General features: G+C 53.3%; 1 protein-coding gene across 5 annotated transcripts in view; it reads left to right on the forward strand.

Annotated features, from left to right (window-relative positions):
* Positions 1-20,602, forward strand: part of CARD14 (caspase recruitment domain family member 14) — a 38,424-nt gene that overhangs the window by 12,820 nt on the left and 5,002 nt on the right. Inside the window, exons 3-19 of one of the 5 annotated variants that reach the window (XM_082372803.1) lie at positions 2,177-2,369; positions 3,821-4,048; positions 5,300-5,437; positions 6,369-6,694; positions 9,679-9,846; positions 10,840-10,959; positions 11,581-11,706; positions 12,216-12,371; positions 13,415-13,522; positions 14,054-14,196; positions 14,287-14,381; positions 16,026-16,086; positions 16,278-16,470; positions 17,908-18,034; positions 18,207-18,444; positions 19,484-19,547; positions 20,263-20,377. In XM_082372803.1, coding sequence (XP_082228929.1) covers positions 3,838-4,048; positions 5,300-5,437; positions 6,369-6,694; positions 9,679-9,846; positions 10,840-10,959; positions 11,581-11,706; positions 12,216-12,371; positions 13,415-13,522; positions 14,054-14,196; positions 14,287-14,381; positions 16,026-16,086; positions 16,278-16,470; positions 17,908-18,034; positions 18,207-18,444; positions 19,484-19,547; positions 20,263-20,377 — 2,389 coding nt within the window. In that variant the 5' untranslated portion in view covers positions 2,177-2,369; positions 3,821-3,837. The remainder of the gene's footprint in view (positions 1-2,176; positions 2,370-3,820; positions 4,049-5,299; positions 5,438-6,368; positions 6,695-9,678; positions 9,847-10,839; positions 10,960-11,580; positions 11,707-12,215; positions 12,372-13,414; positions 13,523-14,053; positions 14,197-14,286; positions 14,382-16,025; positions 16,087-16,277; positions 16,471-17,907; positions 18,035-18,206; positions 18,445-19,483; positions 19,548-20,262; positions 20,378-20,602) is intronic. The other 4 variants (XM_082372804.1, XM_082372805.1, XM_082372806.1 and 1 more) reach the window with 4 other exon arrangements.

Consider the following 20,602-nt stretch of genomic DNA (forward strand, 5'->3'; position numbering starts at 1 on the left):
CGCAAGGGGAACACTTAGATGCCTCGGCACACGTGGCAATGCATTCCTGGGGGTCATGGGATCAGCTGAGGGGAACAGGATGCTGGGATGAGCGAGTGTAGGGATGGAACAGAGGAGGCCAGGAGGGAATGCAAAGCTTCCCAAGGGCAAAAGCACTCAGCTCCACTCAGGGCCTCCTGGACAGGGGATGGATCTTGGCTGGGGGCGCTGGGCCATCAGGTGCCGGCAGGCCCCGCCTCCTTGGCCATGCACTGGGGCTGGGCACCTGAGATCTTATTGCTGCCCCACCGGTTTCCAGAAGGACAGGCAGGGCCTGAGAAAGCAAAGACCATGGCCTTCACCAGGCAGGGCCGGACGGGGCTTGGAAGGGCTGCTCCCGGAGTTGATCCTCTGTCCTGGGTCCTTGGGTGGTTGGCTAGTTAAAATCCTCTGCTATGGGCTTCCCTGGTGGCGCAGTGGTTAAGAATCTGCCTGCCAATGCAGGGGAACCGGGTTCGAGCCCTGGTCTGGGAAGATCCCACATGCCGCGGAGCAACTAAGCCCGTGAGCCACAACCACTGAGCCTGCGCGTCTGGAGCCTGTGCTCCGCAACGGGAGAGGCCGCGACAGTGAGAGGCCCGCGCACTGCGATGAAGAGTGGCCCCCGCTCTCCGCAACTGGAGAAAGCCCTCGCACAGAAACGAAGACCCAACACAGCCAAAAATAAATAAATAAATAAAGTTTAAAAAAAAAAAAAAAATCCTCTGCTATGAAGGTTGACCAGTTAGAATCCTGTCAGGGCCCCCAAGCCACCAGCCTGGCAGCCATGGAGAAAGTGGGTCCCATTTGGCCCTCCACCTCTTGACAAGCCCACTCGCACCTAGGTGCCAGGAGTGAATGTTTATTCCCCCAGGGGTATTTAAAAGAGAACCTCACAGAAGGGCAATGATCATCACAAAAGAATCACTTGGTCAAGACAGAGATTTAGGCATAAATTACTTAGTGGGGGCCTGGAGACCACTTGATCATGCAAAGCAGGGCCAGCTTCATAGGTGTAACCTGTCCCCAGGGCCCCGCACTTGGTTTAATGCTCTGCTGTCACTGTCTAGAAATTCTGGATACTTTTTAAACAAGGGGCCCATATTTTCACTTTGTACTGGGCTCTGTGGATTGTATAGCTGGTCCTAATGCAAGGTAGAAGGTCATCCTGATTTGGAGGGCCACACCCCAGTGATGCAAACTTCTACTGGGTAGAGATCCCAGGAGCTTGAGAGCCTTCCATTCAAGTGTGTGGTTGACAGCTTGGACGTGGCTGGGCACTCCAGGACTTGGGCAAGTTTCCAAATCCCCTTTGCCCCTATGTATTAGTTTCCCAGGGCTGACATAATACATTACCACAACAGAAATTTATTTGCCCTCAGTTCTGAAAGCTAGAAATCCAAAATCCAGGCGCCAGCAGGTCCAGTCTCCCTCTGAAGGTGTAGGGGAGAATCTGTTCCATGCCTTTCTCCGAGCCTTGGGTGTTGCTGGCAATCCTTGGCGTCCCTTGGCTTCTATGAGCATCGCTCCGATCTCTGACTCGGTTGTCACATGGCTTCTCCCTGTGTGTCTGTCTCTGGGCCTCTTCTCTTCTTATAAGGTCACTAGTCATATGGGATTCAAGGCCCCACCCTAATGACCTTATCTTGATCACATCTGCAATGATCCTATTTCCAAATAAAGTCACATTCACAGGTACTGGGGGTGAGGACTTCAGCATATCTTTTAAGGGGACACAATTCAGCCTATAAAGCCCTGATTCATGAGCATCCATTGACTGTTCCCTGAAGAAACCAGGAATGAACCGCCTAAGGACAGAACTCCTGTCCTCAGCTTGCTCCCCATCCTCCCTCAGCCAGTAAGACCCCTGGGCCCTTTCCCACCCACACCCCTCCTGGCAGATCCATCTCTCTGAGTACAAGACTTAGGGGAAGGGTGTCAGTGAATTCGGCCCCATGGTGACCAAGACGCACTGGGTAGCTATTGCACCTGCCCACTCTCCTTGGTATTCCAGGGTTCAAAGTTCAGTTTCCTTCTAGAAACCTGCTTCCAAGCCCCAAGGAAGCTTTTATAGTTACTGAATAAACAGTAAGGGTCAAAGATCTGTCGAATTATTTCCTGGATCAGAGTTTGCTTTTTTTTCTCCCCCTTGCATTAGTCTTCGGTGCCCAATCTTTGAGTTTTGGTACAAGTCACATGGCTTGAAATAGATATGAGATCATCTTAGCACTGGTCTTCGGGCTCTCCCCATCCAGCCCCGTCCTGCCAGCACCACACTTGGCCTCGGAGAGAACACGGGATCGCATCCCACTGTGAGGAGTGCCTGCAAAAACGAATGTGAGCAGCTTTTGGTGAGTCCTTGCTAAAGACTGGGCCCCTCGCGTGGATTGTGGGGGGCTGTTCATGGGGACAGGACCTCCAACAACCATCTCCTCTTTTTCTTAGTTTACAAGGGTTGATTTTCTCTGGTTTTCAAGCATTTTTCGTGTACAGGCCTCTTCAAGAGGTATTTGACTCCAGCGAGTCCAGCTTGTCATTCCAGATGAAAAGAACCAAATCATAGGAATTCGCGAGTCTGAGTGAAATGCTCCCAGCTGTGCCCAAGATAATGCACAAGGACGGTCACTGCGGCAGTGTGTTGGAGTAAAAGGCGAAATGCCCTAATGCCTGCCCACAGGAGCACCAACTATGGTTTCTTAGTATAATTGAATCCAGTAGTCAGTTAAAAAATATCTCAAGCCGCACATATCCATTTGCTAAACCTCAAAAACGGGCAGAGTGTAGGGCCATGCCCAGCACCACACTGTTTATGAGGTTCCTGTTGGCACAAAGAATCATGCAGAGGTGCCCTGCATTGTTTTAGACACACTCATATACAGCACGTGGCCCAGCAGTTACCTGTGGGCAGAGAGCGAGGGGCAGGACCAGGAGCCAACAGGACCGGGCTGTCACGAACTGCACTTCCTTAAAAAGGAGGCCAGGTGCAAAGTGTTAAGACAGGTTGAATCTGCATGGAAGGTACATGGATATTTTATATCATTTGCAGGACTTTTTTAGTATGCTTGAAACAGGCTACAGGTTAAAAGCATCTTAGGGTTATTTAGATGGCTCAATGGGCTAATGACCTTGTGCCAGGGCTGGAGGGAGGAGGGGCTCAGGCGGGGCAAAGTTGTGGAGGTGGCTCATTACAAAGCCGGGGGTGGGGGCTGTGTTCTGTGGCTGGCAGGCTGGGAAGGGGCCCCCTGAGGTCCTCTTAACAGAAGGTCTTGTATCTTAGACGTGATTGTGCCTACCCCCTCCCTAATCACCCTTTCATAAGATATTAACATCACAGGTACACTGTGTATCTGTTTATGCACATCTGTGCTTTATACACAGAAGAGTAAGAATTTTTGCTCAAGAATCCATTTTTGACCCCTTGGAAGCTCTGTCACTCCTGTTAAGAATGCACGTTCTAGATCCATCTGGTTTTTAATGTCACCCTCATTTGGTAAACCAATTCCCCAGGCCAGGGGCAGCTTCCTGAGTTTTAGAGGCAAATCCAGTCTCCTGAATCCAAAAGAAACCCAGTTCTTCTTGTTCTGCCCCAGGTAGAGGAATCGACTTGATATCAACAGTAAGAATCGATGGTGTCCTCTTGCTGGTCACGGGACACTAGGGCCGAATCGGGTGTCATGTCCTCTCCGAATTGGTCATTTCCTCCCTACTGGTGACGTGGGGAAGAGGGTTTGGATGGAAAGGTCCTCTGTACAGGAAGCTGTGTCCCTGATCCCAGCCCTCCATGGCTGCTCTTCCCATCCAGGGTGCTCAGGCCCAGCCATGGCAGAACTGTGCCGCACGGACTCCTCGCTGACCGCCCTGGAGGAGGAGATGCTGTGGGAGATGATGGAGGACCACCGCTGCAGGATCGTGCGCAGCATCTGCCCCAGCCGCCTCACCCCCTACCTGCGCCAGGCAAAGGTGCTGGACCAGCTGGACGAGGAGGAGGTGCTGCACAGCCCCAGGTTCACAAACACGGCCATGAGAGTTGGTGAGGACCTGCATCCCGGCCACCGTGGCCCCAGCAGGCCGTTTCTGCAGAGCCAGCTCAGTGCAGGTTGCACCGGGAAGGCCCGTGTGAGGGCAGGGAGTGCAGGATTTTAAGGAACAACACCAAGGGGACCCGAGATCCAGTCATGGGGACTGTATTAGTGTCCCAGAGCTGCCACAACAAATGATCACAAACCAGGTGGCTTAAAACAGCCGAAATGTCTTCTCTCACAGTCTGGAGGCCAAAAGTCTGAAATCAAGGTGTCAGCAGGGCTGTGCTCCCTCTGAAGGCTCTAGGGGAGAAAATTTATTGCCTCTTTCTGCTTCTGGTGGTCCCAGCATCCTTGGTTTGTGGCCATATCACTCCAATCTCTGCCTCTATTTTCACGTGGCTTTCTTCTTTGCATCTTCTCCTCTTCTGTCTCTTATAAGGACACTTGTGATTGGATTTAGGGCTCACCTGGGTAACACAGGAGGATCTCATCTTAAGATCCTTACCTTAATTACATCTGCAAAGCCTTTTCCAAAAAAGGTCCCATTGGTATGTTCCTAGTGGACATAACTTTGGGACCCATGACTCAACCCACTCTAGATGTCTTTGGAGCTGATTCTGATTGTCTGGTTAGCTGTGTTTATTCGTTCAAAAACAGAGAAGCTAATAGTTTCATCAAATAAGGTTGTTAGGAGAATTGAATGGGTTACAATTTATCAGATACTCATCTCAAAGCCTGGGCCATGGAAAGCAGGCAGTAAGTGGTAGCTATCAATATGACACTATTTGTGCCTGTTGCCTTATGACCATTCAAGGAGAAATGAATTCAAGCTACTAATTCAAGCTGAGAGTGATGGGATCTGGGTGGGCTGGGAAGGCCCAAGTTTCTCTGGGACCCGGGCCCTGGGGCGCTGCTCTTTGCTTCTTTCCTCCCACCTGCTTTGTATACATGTGTCTGCATGTGTCCACCAACAAACCTGGGAAGTCTTGAGAGCAAAGATCATCCTCCTGAGTCTTTTATCCCCAACTCTTAGCACTTGGGTTGTAGCAGTTCCTCAATAAATATCAGCCTGGCCCTTCTCGAGACTGACCACCATCATGGGAATAAATGGAGCAGTGAGGGCCCCACCCCGGGACCCCTGGAAAACTGCTTTGACCTCCTGATCCCTAGATGTGCAAGGATGCCCTTCCCTGCACCCTGCTCCGCTCATGGGAAGCCCGCCTCGCACCTGGTCAGCTAACACTGTTCTCCCTCCAAAGGGCACTTGCTGGATTTACTGAAGACTCGCGGGAAGAACGGGGCCATCGCCTTCCTGGAGAGCCTGAAATTCCACAACCCTGACGTCTACACCCTGGTCACTGGGCTACAGCCCAGCGTGGACTTCACAAACTTCAGTGGTGAGAGCTGGGTCTTTGATGTAACCCGGGGTGAGGGGGTGTCCCGCCTTGACTGCAGGCCGTTCCAGACATTCCCTGCTCCCTTCAGGCAGACATTCCTGTCCCTGTGCTCTGCACCCCCCCCAACCCTGCACTCTGGGGGTGAGGAGACCCCCTACACACACACTAACCATAGTGGGGGTGGGTAGGCGGAGCCCATGACCTTGGGTTCTAAAAGAAAAAGTTTGTCCCTAACTATCCAACACCAAGAGAAGAACCCTCACAGGTCGTGGAATCTGCATTTGAGAGGTGCAGGCAAAGAGGAAGTGTGTCATTTCCTAGAAAACCTTTACTTGGTGCTTGAGGTGGAGGGGAGTCCAGTCGCACCCTGTCCCACCTGGCTCTGGCTCTCAGGAGGGGCCGCCAGAGGGGAAAAGGAGAGGAGCTGCTAAGTAAAGGTTTACACCGGCTGGGTGGGAGATGAGGCCATGTTTATTAATTGAGTAATTTTAGGCTTCTCTGGAGGAGTTGCTGAAAGATTTAGGTATTCAAAGGAGCAGGCAACATCACTCAAAACCGTGGCTAGGAAAACGTTTCTGCCTGTTTGGCATCACAGGCAATATTTATGTGATTCAGAGTTCTGTTATACAGATTCTTTGCTATGTCTTCCTTAGGATGACATGAGAATGAGCGTCAAGCGCGGCTCAGCTGACTGGGGGGAAGTTGGGTCTGAACACCAGGGTCCCACAGGGAAGCCAAGAATGGGTAGTCCTTGTACCAGAATCGCCTGTCACGCTATTTATTTCACCAAAATATTCAGTCCTGTTGACCCTGGAAGCGTTTAAGGCGACCAACAGATTAGGGTGTGGGGGGGTCCTGCTTGAGAGTCTGGGCACAGGAAGCAAGACCCTGTTGGATGAGGAGCCCCTGGGCCCACTGCCCTGTCCCACAGGGCTCATGGAGACGTCCAAGCTGACCGAGTGCCTGGCCGGGGCCATCGGCAGCCTGCAGGAGGAGCTGAGCCAGGAGAAGGGGCAGAAGGAGGCACTGCTGCGGCAGTGCCAGCAGCTGCAGGAGCACCTGGGCCAGGCCGAGGCCCGTGCCGAGGGCTTGCGCCAGCTGGAGGCTGACCACAGCCGCATGAAGCGCGAGGTCAGTGCCCACTTCCACGAGGTGCTGAAACTGAAGGATGAGATGCTGAGTCTCTCGCTGCACTACAGCAACGCGCTGCAGGAGAAGGATCTGGCCGCCACGCGCTGCCGCGGCCTGCAAGAGGAGGTATCAGGGATGCCGCCCGGGGTGCCCATCCTGACCTGCTGCTCCCCACCCCGTGCATCTGCACTCGCTGGTCCATCTCCTGGAACTCCCATCCCCACTCCCTGCGACGCCCCTGCAGGAAGCTGACCTTTCTCCTCCACCAGCGCCCCCTTGCATAGGCTATGTGGCCTCGAGCCCGCCCTGCCCTGTAACTGCCTGGTCTGCGAAGTACCCACCATGGGGACCCCGCCTGCCTATGTCTGGAGGCCCATCTGGCTATTCTGGGAGTGGTGGACCCACCCAGACCCCACTCCCCTCCGGCAGTGTCAGTAACCATGGGGACAGTGGACCTCTATGGGCCCCTACTTTGTCTTTCTCATCTGGTCCTGGATTCAGGTGGGAGAAAAGGAGTGTTGTTATCTAGGCCCCCTTAGACCCCAGCAGTCTTTCACTCATTTTTCTGTTGGGGATAATCATCTTCTTATTGACCTACAAGAGTTCTTTATGGAGGATATTCATTCCTTGTCATTTTCGCATTTGCTTTTGCTTTTAACTATGGCATTGTTTGATTTTAGTTTTTTAAACTTTATTTAGAAAGAATTTCTAATTTGCCCAAAAATATACACATAAAAATACAAAGGACTCCCACATACCCTTACTTCATCACTTGCGCTCTCTCTCTCTGTCGCTCTCTCTCCACACATACACATGCTTTTTCCTGAACCACTTGAGTTGCGTACATCATGGCCCTTTACCCCTAAACATTTCAGAGACTATTTCCTAAAAATAAAATATTCTCTTATATAACCGTAGTACAGTTATCAACTTCATAAAATTACATTGATACAATCCTTTAATCTAATCTACTGTACGTGTTCCAGTTTTATCAGTTGACCTAAATTACATCGTTGATGGCATTTTCCCTCCAGTCCAGGATCCAGATCAGGATCAGGTATTGTACCAAAATCGGCAGTCACACTATTACTCCTTGTAGCTAGTAAGCAATCCGGGGGTCAGGGGGAGGCGTTTTGAGGCCAGCAAGCACCCCTGCTCCTTGTCGACACTTCCCTCTGGACTTAGCCTCACCAGGGATTCTTGCTCGAGCGTGTCTTTACTCTAGTGGCTGCAGAATGATGAGCCCCATCTCCAGTGTTTTCTCCAGTGACCAGTTTACCCTCGGCATCCTGACTGTGAGAAGGAGCCTTTCCTTTTCCCCACTTATGCATCTGTTATTGGCATAGACATGTGGATTCCTATTTCCAGTGATCTATAACATATTATTGTCCTAAGCGAGTTTGGAGCTCAAAGCGTCCTAGATTTGGCTGTGGGAGCCCCATCAATCTGCTCTGCGTCCTGGGACATGCCCCCGCATTTTCTTAGCACTGACTTTCTTTGCATCATCACAAGATATTCCAGGATCATCTCGTACCCACACTGCCTCAGCTCCAGGGTCAGCCATTTCTCCAAGGAGCCCCAGTTCCTTTTAGAGACCAAGATCCAGTGTGCTCATTGCTACTGGGGTGTCTTTGCTTCTCGGCCCTTTCAGTGGACAGGGCTAGGAAACGTGCACGTAGATACACAAGTATACATACACATACAAATATGCATAGGCACATATGCACGCAAGTATGCATATACACGTACATGCACATGTTTTAGAAATCATGAGTTCACACCCAAACCTCTAATTCCAGTAGCTCCTCCAGGGTTTCTTCTTGCTGTGCCCCACTCCATACTGTGTGCCCTTTCCTCAGTGAGAACCCTAGCTCCCACTTTAACACATTCTTCTCTTGCTCAGTCCTGTAATACATCTGAAATAGATTCAGAATTGCTTTGCCCATACCAGTACAATGGACTAGACTAGGATTTGTAATTCTCTCCCTGCTACCACGCAACCCTGCCCAAGGCTGAGGGTCTGTAGTTAAATACTGTGTTCGTAAGTTATTGTGGCTGCCCTCCATCTTCTCTTTCTCTGCCTCTGCCTCACCCCCTTCTCTCTCTCCCTTCATGTGGTTACAGTATTAGCTTGAAATATAATTAGGTTCATTTGTTTGATTTACTTTCAGTTTTAGGTCTCCTCCTTCCAGATCTTAATGATTTAATTTTACTTTTTGAATCTGGAGAATATGATATGCCTAACCTAGTTATTAGCCCATAGCAGGAACTTGGTAATTGCTTATGGAAAGTTTGCTAACTAGATGTCAGAGGGAAAAAGTCCAAGCCCAAATGTTCTTTCTTCTCTGCTTGACCCCAACCCTGGAGTGAGTGCTGAACTCCACCCTGACATCCAGACCTCCTGGGTTTGCCTTACAGGGAAACTCCCCTCTTCCCAGGGATACCACACCCGAGATGGGGAGAGGCCAGGCCCATCAGCTCAAGGTGCAAGTTTCTCTTGGACCACTACCCAGCAGGACCGAGGCCAGCAGGACCTGGCCAGGTCGTTTACAGAGCTCATAGCCCTGGACATGCAGCCCACTGGGTGGGAGGCGGCTCAGATTAGCACACAGAGTTCAAGTGTGTCTGAATAGACCAGGTCCTGTATTCCCAGGCATCTCTGCTCTATTTGACTTGACTTTCCTCTTTTTTACTTACTGATTTTCATGAATCCAATTTCCCTTCATCTGATATGTTTAGCAGATTGTGGAAAGGCAGAGAAGCAGGGCCATGCTGGAGGAGGCTTACTGGACATTCATTCCCGGCTGTGCTGGCTGTCAGATCCAAGAGCTGGTGGCCAGAGCTCCTTGTTCTGTTCCTGGGGACCCCAGCCCAGTGATTTAACCCCTACACCTCATCTATAAAATAAAGCTAAAATGCCTTCCCGTCCCGCACGGACTGGAACTATTCATTAGGTAAAATCCTTTACTGGATTTTGAAATCTCGGGAGAGGGACCTCTTTGAGTATGAACAGCAACATCCTTAAGGAGAAAGGTTGAGAACCACAGCTGGCTCCTGGTCTAGTGGAGAAACAGCAGTTACATTCTCCCCCTTGATCTCCATCCTGGCAGCTGTATCTGATGAAGCAAGAGCTGCAGCGAGAGAAGATGTCTTCTTCCTGTGAGCGGGAATTTCGAGAGCGGTCCCTGAAGATGACGAATGACCTGGAGCCTGGAGACGAGGAGCTGAGCCGCCTGAAGGAGGAGAATGAGAAGCTCCGCTCCCTGACCTTCAGCCTGGTGGGTCCTGGTGCCTCCAAGGGTCAGCTTCCTGCCCTGATCCCCTCAAGGTTCAGCTTCCTTCCCTGGTGGCCAGCGGGGAGTGTCCTTGACCTTGGCCTGTGGCCTCCAGACTGTGGGATTTCGGACAAGTGGTTCTATTGAGGTGTGGCTAAGGCCTGGGTGAGATGAAACCTAGTGACTCATCTCCACCGCTCCTTCTCACATCCCTCCTTCCTGCTCTTCCCAGCCCCCAAATGTTGGCAGAATTGATAGCTGTTGCACACATATTCAAAAGTCTTACTCAGCTGGTTTGCTGCTGCCCTGTTGTTTGGAATAGATGAGGCTGATTATAAATGATGGGATTAGCTTAAGGTTGTGGGAGCAGGGCAACGTTTCTGCCTGCAAAATATTCTGCCGTCCTGCCCATGCAGGCATGAGGGAGTGGGGAATGGTAGGATGCAGAGAAGTTAGTGACGCCAAAGCCCTGGAATTATGCAAGCCCTCTGCCTCTCCTCTCCAATCCCTTTCAATCAATAGATATCTGTTTTTTGAACTAGTCCTTCAATAGACGTTCATGGGGTGTGGGGCAGGCCGCCGCCTGGCACTGCCGCCCCACGGCCTGAACTGTGCCACTGCTCATAAAAGTGAGCGTGAGGAGAGAATGACCCACCCGTTGGTGTTCCCCCTCCTGGAAGCTCTGCTTGTGGATTTGTTGAAGGAGCAGCCTGAAGCTGCCTAAACGGTGGAGGTGCTATGCTACCCTCAGAGGCTTTCAGCTTCCTGTACTGTTTCCTAGCCATGCACACTTGGAGCTGAAATGTATGTTCTCCATTTTGATTGCTGACCTTGCCTTTTTTCCTGCCTGATGTGCAGTAATAAGGCTAAATCCATCCACACACCATCCTTGAAGCTTCCTGCCTCTTATCCTTGGGACGAGATGATGGGGATGCTTCCCCAGGGGCAGGCCTCTGGGGAGGTCAGGGTCCCTGGGCTGACCTCTCTTTGCACCAGGCGGAGAAGGACATTCTGGAGCAGAACCTGGACGAGGCCCTGGAGAGCAGGCAGGAGCTGGTGAACCGCATCCACTCTCTGAGGGAGCAGGCCATGGCCGCTGAGAGACAGCGAAAGCAGGTGACCCTTCTGGGCCGTGTTTAGGGGCCGGGCTGCCTGGGTGAGGAAGCAGATTCTTTAATCCACGCTGAGCTTAAAACCAGCTTTGCCTAACGAATGCATGGGCCTGTTCATTGATTCCTTTGTCAAAACTAGAGTGGGCACCAACTCACAGTCAAAGACTAGAGGTCACGTCTACTTTGCGGGGTGGGGAGAAAACATGTCAGGCAAACAAGTGATTAAAACACAGAGTGATTTCAAGTGCATAGGGGCCCCAGGGTGAGAGCCAGGGATTTCTTTAGTTGCTATAAAAGGCAAGGGGAGGGTGAGAGAAAGGAGACGGTGGAAGAGAATGAGGCAGGTAGAGGGAAAATATTTATGCATTTGGGACATGGAATAAACAAAACACAGATAGACATGCAGCACCCATGCACATTTTGATGACCAAATTAAAATATAATCAACACAGCAACTCTGTAGATGCACCTGGAATCTAGCACTTAAGAAATGAGCGTGAATTCACCTTATTTCCCCTCCAGAACCACCTCCCTCCCTCTCCCCGAGGCTCCCCCACCACCCATCCTCAGCCCCACCCTCACAGCCGCTGACCTTCATGGGCCATGTTTGTCCCCCTCTGTCCAGTACTGGGAAGAGAAGGAGCAGACCCTGCTCCAGTTCCAGAAAACCAAGGTGGACTGTGAAATCTACAAGGAGAAGATGAACGTCCTGCAGAGCCAAGTGGTCGAGCTGCAGAAGGAGCGGGACCAGGTACCCGGGAGAGGCAAGAGGCCGGCCTGGGTGCCGGGCTGAGGGGCTCGGAGAACAGAAGGTGCTGCCCCCGCGGAGTCTCGGGAGGTCGGGAGGCTCGGGAAGGCCCCGCCCCTCTGGGTGTGGCCGAGGGCTGGCCGGCCAGGTCACCGCCCTTGATGGCAGCAGGTTCCAGACTCGGGGTCTCTCTCCTGGTCCCTGGGAGGTTTCTTGACTCCCCTCGACTGTCATCTCCTGCCATGCCTGCTGTACAGCGTCCTCCCTCCTTTCATTTCTAGCAGGGGGTGCTTGTGTGCACCCCACCTATTGGGTGTTACTAAAACTACACACATTTACGTGAACTGTAAATGGACGTAAGCTGCAGAATGAGCTGTGTATGGTGCGCAGCGGGGAAGTCCAGGATAACCGCAGGCCAGAAATGGGGGGGCTTTCTCTAGCTGGACTTCTGCGTGGTGGCGGCACAGCCTCTTTATCCTCTGGGCATCGGTCCGTTCTATCTCGGCTCGCAGGCCTACTCGGCGAGGGATGGATCCCAGCTGGAGATGTCTCAGAACCTGGCAGAGAAGGACGCTCTCCGCAGGAAGGTGTTTGAGCTGACAGACCAGGTCTGCGAACTGCGCCAGCAGGTCCAGCGGCTACAAGCGCAGGCCGAGTCGCTGCCAGGGGTGAGCTCTGCTGCTGCTCGGGTGCGGGGGGTGGGGAGGAGAATGCAGGGTGTGCTCGGGGTGGGACCGAGCCGGCCGCACGGGCCCTGCTGGCACCACCGGATTCAGCTCCATACACCACGCTGGCTCCCGTGAGCAGACCATGTGGTCAGAGGTTGAAGGTACCCAGCTGGGCAGGTTGAGTCTCCTTCTACATTTCCTTTTATGGTAATACTATGCACGTCGTAGAAGGGGTAGCTTAGTGGAAGGTTCTGGAGTCTGTAATGTGTGGTGTTTGATGAAGAAAGAAAGCAGCGTATGAAGCTGTGCAGGCAGCCACTTGCTCTGGTGGATGATGCCTTCCTGGGATGCTTGAAAGTCAACTATCGGAGAGCTGAGTGATAGACACAGAGGGAGCTATGTTCTCAAAGAACTAAAATTACTGTAAAACCTCTGATTATGGTCTTGCCGGCAGCTCCAGCTCCAAGGCACCCTGGTGGGTGGGCGAGACTCTTCAGAGGTGCCCAGGGACCTGGGTGGGAAGGCACAACTAGACCCTCCCCTCCCTATGCAGGGGCCCTAGCCCTTCCTTCCTACACACTTACCACATCAAACATGTTCAAAAAATATACATATGTATAGAAAAAAGACTGATGGACAGATAGCAAACTGCTAGCTCTTCTATTGCTGAGTGTGGGAGGACGGGTCAATTTTATTTTCTTCTCTAATCAGCCTGTTCCTCCCCACCAATATTCTTTGTGGAGTATGTTTAGATATATTATACATATAGTATATATTATTTGTATAACCAGGAAAGAATAACAGATATTATCCAAAAGGAATAAAATGCAGTCACCAAGCTGGTTGCTGCATGTCCCCTTGGTGGCCAGCTCCCTCAGTGCTGGGTGTCCTAGGCTGGGAGGAGGGGACATAAATGTTTTGCCTTGAAGCCAACGAAAGGAAACCACTCGGGAGGCTGGAAACAGGGGTTGGGACTTGGTAGAACCCCAAGAGCAACCAAAGGACATTCCCTGAATTAACCAGCCTATCTGGGTCTTTGGCAGCCCAAGCAGGAGGTGGGAGCCAGGGAGCCCTGTCCGAAGAGGAAGCAGCAGCTGGTGCGCATGTTTGCCCTCTGCCCGTGGGACGACAGCGACGGCAGCTCCTCTGAGGTATGCCAGTGCCTCTGCCACTGCTGGGGCCAGACCAGGTGCACCCTCGTCTATTGGGACAGAAGAGGGTCTGGCACATAGTAGATGCTACAGAAATGCTTATTAGGTGAACCGAGGGGCTACACCTGGATCTACACATTTCACCTGCATCCTCCAATGCCACACTCTGCATCTTGCATGTTTACACCCTGTCAGCACGTGACCCTCAGTAGCCAGTAATTTGGCCTCTCTGGGGCTCAGTTGCTTTATATGTAAAGTGGGACAACGCTACCCACTGTATAGATTTATCATAAGAACTAAGCAGTATAAAATATAGAAAGTAGTTAATAGAGTGCCCAGCACATAGTAGGTGCTCAATTAATGTGGCCTGGCTCTTTGCTCCTCCCTCCCTTCCCTCTTGCCTCCTCTGCCCTGTCAGTGGGAGGCTATGGTTTATCATCATTATACTCTTTACACAGTATGGCAGCAGGAGAGGTGTCCCAGGGGTCCCCCTGAGAGCCCCGTGGTGACTTCTGCCCCGTCCTCCTCCAGTCTCAGCTCTGGTCCGACCTGAGCGCCAGGTCCAGCCGAGAGCTGGTGGATAGCTTCCACTCCAGCAGCCCTGTGCCTCCCAGCCAGCAGTCCCTGTACAAGCGGGCCGCAGAGGACTTCTGGGAAGACCCCTCGTCTTTCAGGTAGAGAGGGACTGGTAAAGGGATTGGATGACTCCAGTCCCTGGCAGCTCACTGGGACATTGGCTTCCATCTTCTTCTTATGCTTTTCAGTGGCTGCCCCAAAACCCTGGAGGTGGACCAGGGAGGCTCCCTGGGTGCTAAGAAGGGTGATGCAGATTTGGATTATGAGATTGTAGACAGGGCAGGTGAGCATACCCCCCAACCTCTGCAGCCACCCCACCACCCCTGGGCTGGGCTGGCAGAGCCAGGCGGGGAAGTGAAGACAGGGATCTTCAGGGAGTCAGATGAGACACCCCAGTTTCTGTCCAGGGGATGGGCAGAGAGGAGTGAACTTGACTACTGCCCTGCCCTGGGCCTCTGGGAAAATCCAGACTAGCTGGCAGTTCAAACCAGTGTCCAGATGTGCTGTGCTTACTGGGCGTCCTTTTGTTTTCACCTGGAGCCTAAGGGAGTTGCATTCACCTCCACATCCAGCTCGGCATAAATGTTCAGACAGCTCCAGACACACACCTCATCTCTCTGTCCCTCCCTGCTCCAACCCATGGACACTTGGGCCTCCCAGTGATATCAGAGGGCAACAGGCTTCCATCCTCACTGTTCCTGGCCGAGGCACCTGCTAGGAACATTTCTCCTGGGTGTTGGCACCTGAGACATTCCCATTTCTCCTGTGGCTTATTCCTCATATTTGTCACTTAACTGGTCCTCCCTCCTTCTCAAGGCACAGGCCCCTCACGGGCAGCCTCCTTACTTTGCCACCACTGCACATCTGCCTCCAGCCTTGGGCCTTGCACACAGTAGGTGCTTAGCACCCTCTAGATTTCACCCTACGGCCACCAAGGGGCGCGCGTACCCCACGCTGTTCTGCCTAGCGGCACCTTCAGGACAGACGGCCCCAGGCTTTCTGTGAGTCACATGACCAGAAACCTTGCCTTTTGCAAATTCATTGCCATGTTTATTTATATTGGTGATCAGCTGAGAGGATCCACCCCAGGTATAATCAACCAGGATGTAAGAGCACGAACAGGAAGAGTCATTGCTCTTTTTTTTTTTTTCCTTTTGTCATTATTCCGCATAATGTCCTGGTTCATATAACTTTAGTGGAATTGACCTCAAATACATCAGGAGTGTATAATTTCACTTGGCTTTGAATGTAAGCACAAGTGGCTGTTTGCCTGTGAGCTGGGCACAGGCTGCCTGCAGCCGGCAACTCTTAGCTCTCTGTTGGCCCTCTGGTTCTTGTGAGCGGCTCAGGAGGTGAGAAGGGCAGCCTCACCTGGGCTGGGAGAGGTGTGCCATCTGCCTCACAGGACACATATAAAATACAGGCCTTGGAGAGACTCTGGGGACATCTAGTCCTAGGAGATTGCCAACTCAGAGGCCTGCCATGGCCAGCTGGGCAGCAGCGTGGCCTGGGGAGACAGGAGGCAGCCGATGGCCAGTGCCAGCGATGGCTGCCACACAGAAATACACACCCAGGGTTATGCCAGATTTGATTTCTCAAGTGAAGCCAGAAATCCAGATTCCAGATTCCCTATCTTGTAAAATGCTAGCAACTCATTCAAAGATCACAAAAGGAAACAATGTAGGTTAAACTCTGGCAGATGCAGCTCTCCACCAGCTACTCCTATTTTAGGGGAGGTGAATCAAGGTTCTAGGCATCAAGGAAGGGAGGGGCAAGAGAAGGTTCAGCCTCAGCAAAAGACAGAACAGGTAGGGGGTGCCTGTGGTGGCGGCACTGAGGTTGCACGGGTGAGCCAAAGCTCCTTCAGAAGGGTGATGACATTGAGGGGTAGGCTGGCTCGAGGCCTAAGCCCGTGGCTTCCTCCTAGACCTCCCTGAGTCCGAGAACAGCCTGCAGCTGTCTTCCGGGGGCCTCCACCTCTCCGCCAGGTGAGCAGAGGGCGGGGGCCAGGGCCAGCAGGTGGCAGAGCAGAGTGAGGACTGGGTCCTCACTATCAGCCTTTCTGAGGCCGGGGAGGGAGAATTCCAGAGCGATGGGACTAGAGGGGGCAGATGGGGAGATGGCCTGGCCCGACCTCTTGCTCTAGGATGCATGAGCTCTGTCCCCTCCCTTTCTGCAGCAGTGTCCCGGTGAGGCGGAGGCCAGCCCGCAAGATCCTGGGCCAGGTCACGGTGCTGGCCTTCCAGGGGGACGCGCTGCTGGAGCAGATAAGCGTTATTGGCGGGAACCTCACGGGCATCTACATTCATCGGGTCACCCCGGGCTCCGCGGCAGACGAGATGGCGTTGTGCCCCGGCACCCAGATTATGATGGTGAGTGTGGCACCAACCCCTCGAGACCCCAGGATCCTCTCAGGGGTGGGGTCAGTGGGAGGGGCAGGTAACCCAGGCAGCCACAGATTCAACTTGACAAAGATGTATTATTGGATAGGCCCGCACTCCTTCTTGGGCTGATGTAAAGCAGAGCGTCACACTTTTTTAGAGGAGAGTCCTGGTGATTCTCATCAAAACCCTGCACCCTTCTCCACCTTGACATCCTTGAACTCTGGAGGGTGAGCCTGTGAGCTGTTGTAGTCTGGACTATGCACCAGTTGAGAGGGCTTTGGGGATGCGGCAGTCTTGACCCAGGGATCTTCTGATAAAGGCTACATAAGATTCTGATGTGGGGCTTTTTTTTTTTTTTACTGTAATGATCTTATCGTCACTTTGTGTGTATGCGTTAAAATACACATAATAAAATTCACCGTTTTAACCATTGGGGGCATCTAAAAATTTTTTTTACTGTAAAATATTCATTAAACTGCAAAAAACATAAATGTACAACCTAATTATTATTAAGTGAATATATGGGCAGGGAGGTGACTTTGATGTAGCCTAAAAGCAGAATTATTAAACATCAGGCCCTTTAAGAATGGCAAGAAATTCTCGAAACAGGTGTCACCCATTCCTCCCAGGGTAGGGGTGTGTAGGGTGTGAAGGCAAGCGCTGAGAGGGAGAGGGAGGGGCTGAGCCCTCAGTCAGGACTCCCTCGGACCCCATGGCTTCTCTCTCGCTGTCTGTGTGCTGAGCTGAGTTCTCATGTGTCTCGAATGACCACACACATAGCTCCTGACGTAAGCATCAGCCCACCCAATATGAAAGCCCTTCGTCACACTTCTAACAGTCCTCGTGAGATTCTCAGTTATCAGCTCATGTTGTGCTTAAAGCAACGGATCCCCTTTATGAGACAGTCCTGATATCCAAATGGGGCCAATTCAGTTCTAATAGCGTTAAAAACATATCTCATTTTTTTTTCTCATTATAAAAATATCTACTCTCCTAAACCAAAACAACACCGGGAATAAATGAATGGATGCGAGCCCTGCGGATTTCACAGCTGGGGAAAGGGTGGCGTGAGGGGTGCCCTGGCATCTGGTGGGTGGAGGCCAGAGATGCCACAAAATATCCTGCAGGGCCCAGGACAGCACCAAATGTCAATAGTCCCAAGCTGAGGACTCTGCTGCAGAAGGCTCTAGAATGGAGCATGTTGGAGAGCAGGCACTCAATGCCCAGTGGCGATCTCAATACATGATCCGGGGCAGGAATGTGTGTAACCAGGAGGCGCTGCACCAAGATGTCCCGACACAGGGCTCTGATGGGTGTGGGTGGGTGTCTGGGAAGGAGTGGGTCTCCTGCAGGGCACACGCCTGCACTCAGATCACAGCTGCAGAACCCTGGTCAACAGAGGTGACCCTCATGATTTGCCCTCAGGTGGATTACGAGGCAACAGAGCCCTTGTCCAAGGCTGTCCTGGAGGGCATGACCCTGGATCGGGCCGTCAGACTTCTCCAGAGGGTGAACGGCTTCTGCTGTCTATCTGTGAAGGTCAACATGGAAGGTACACACTCCCCTGTCCTGTCCTACCTCCCCCAGAGGCCACCGATGCCAGTGCTCCCAGCCCACTGCAGAGCCAGGCTGAGCCCCAAGTCTGCAGAGGCCCCCCAGGCAGAACTGTTCTCGTGGGGGATCACAGCCCTGGACTTACCTGTCCTCACATCCTCTTTGATCAGGTTATAAGAAGCTGGTCCAGGACCTAAAGGCCAAAGTGGCCACGTCAGGGGACTCCTTCTACATCCGGGTCAACCTTGCCCTGGAGAGGCGGGCAGAGGGAGAGCTGCAGGTGCACTGCAACGACATCCTGCACGTCACAGACACCCTGTTCCAGGGCGGCAGCTGCTGGCACGCCCACCGTGTTGGCCCCTACAGCACCAAGGGCACCGAACAGGGCACCATCCCCAACTATGCACAGTGAGCAGCTGCTGTGGGCTCCCACACTCCAGAGAGGGCCCGGGGAGCTCCCCGGGGTGGGGGACATTGCCTGGCCTCACTTAGTGAGGAGGCCCCCTCCTGCCCAGGAGAAACAGCCTTCCTGAGGCTCCCTCTACTGCCCAGGGATACAGGGTGGGGCACCTCAAAGAAGTGGAATCCCCAACGTGCTACCCACCAAGTTCACTGCTTGGATGGGATTTCTCTGTGAAACGGGATGGACCTCAGTCCTAGAGCATTCTAGAGTATTTGGGACCAGTTCCTCATCCTCAGCACTATTGACATTTGGGGCTGGCTCACTGTTTGTCGTGGGGGACCCTCCTGGGCACTGTAGGATGTTGAGCAGCATCTTGGCCTCCACCCGCTGGAGGCCGGTAGTGCCCCTGCCCCCCTAGTTGTGACAACCAAAAATCTCCAGACATTGCCAGTGCACCCTGAGGATAGGTGACTCATCATGCTGGTGTGTCCAGGACTGCCTTGGTTTTAGCACAGAAAGTCCCATGTCCTGGGGAACCCCTCAGTCCTGGGCCAGATGGGACAGCTGGTCACCCTCCCTGGGAGCAACAGCACCCCTGCTCAGAACCATGTTCTAGATCAACCATAGGGCACAAAGCATGGTGTCTCATCCGGCTCCTCTCAAGCCTCATGGCAAATTCTGTCACCTGGAGATCAGACTCAGCAGGTGCAGGGAGAGGCCTGAGACTCTGCATTTCCAACCCCCTCCCTGGGTGATGCCAGGTTGAAGTCCTCGGGCCACACTGGGAGTGACGAGGTTCTGGAGCGGTGGCCTCGACCCCACTCACACTGTGTCGCCCGGATCCCGCCTGGGACAATTCAGTTAGCGTCTCCAGGGGTGGGCTGAGGCTCTGCAGGTTTTTAAAACCCCAGGGGACTATCATGGCTGCTGGGGTGGAGAACTGCAGTGGGGGCAGTGAGGGTCTCCCAGAGCACTGGGCAGGGGGCCCACCTCTCCTGTCCAGCCCTCCCTGCAGCTGGGCCGGGGCCTTCCTCCTCTGCGCAGGGCTCAGCAGCTGCTCATCGCCCTCATCCAGGACATGGCTCATCGGAGCACCATGGCCCGCAAGGTGAGGATCAGACAGCCCAGGTCCTAGATGCGGGGACCCGCTCAGGTGGGCCCTGCCTCTCTCCCCCAGCTCACATCATCTGGAGGGAGGGGCCCAATCAACCCCTCCTTCCACCCAGAGGGTCCCAACCCCACCTGGCGTGGGCTGGAAGACAGGTGGGTACTGGCTGAGGGTCCCAGGTGGAGAGTGTAGGCTGCTAACCTGAGGGAGGTGACCCGGCGTGTCTCTCCCCCGGGCCCTCCAAACCTTCACCTGGGTCTGTGTGCCACCCAGCCTGCAAGCTCCTCTACCGCGTGCAGATACGTCATGTATGATCCCTCCATCTTGCTCCCTCCCTCACCCCATTTGCCTACCATCTGCCCCCCATCCTTATTCCCCACTGAGACCAGGCACTGTTGGGTTCTCCCGACACAGAGCACTCAGCTGTCCCTGAGCAAGGCACTAGGGCAGCCCCCTGGATCATGGCAGGGCTAGGCTGGGGGCCCCTACTCTTCCCTCTTGCTTCCCACGGATGCCCTGCTCAGGAAGGGGGCTGGGGGGCTCAGCCTGAGGACCCTCTCCTGCCACCCTCTGTCACCTACCCCCTGGCAGGGGGTCTGGGCCTGCTGGCTGTTCAGCAGGCACAGCCTGGGAGTCCAGGGACCACCCTGGATTTGCCGGCGGGGGTGTGGTGCCAGCCCCCAGCCCCGTGGGACATCCCTTCTCCCTCGTCCAGCAGCCTTCTGCGGGAGCCCAGAAGCTGGTCCGCATCGTCAGTATGGACAGAACAAAGGCCAGCCCTCTGTGGTCATCCTTTGACGGGGGCCAGTCGGACCCAAGCCAGGTAGAAGGTGAGGAGGGTGGAGCTGGTGGAGGGTCTTTGGAGGCTGCTGTGGTTGGTGAGCTGGGTCAGGGTGATGCCACTCATCTAAGCCAGAATCTGTCTTTAAGAACCATAACTGATGTCTACCTGCCCTTCTGGAGAGCAGCTGAGCTACACACCTTTAATGTCCTTTAACTGACACTCCTACTTCTGTAACCTGCCCCAATAAGACGGTCCGGAGCCACTGGTACAG

This window comes from Balaenoptera borealis (genome assembly GCF_965194805.1).
Source record: "Balaenoptera borealis genome assembly, chromosome: 20".
NCBI lineage: Eukaryota > Metazoa > Chordata > Mammalia > Artiodactyla > Balaenopteridae > Balaenoptera > Balaenoptera borealis.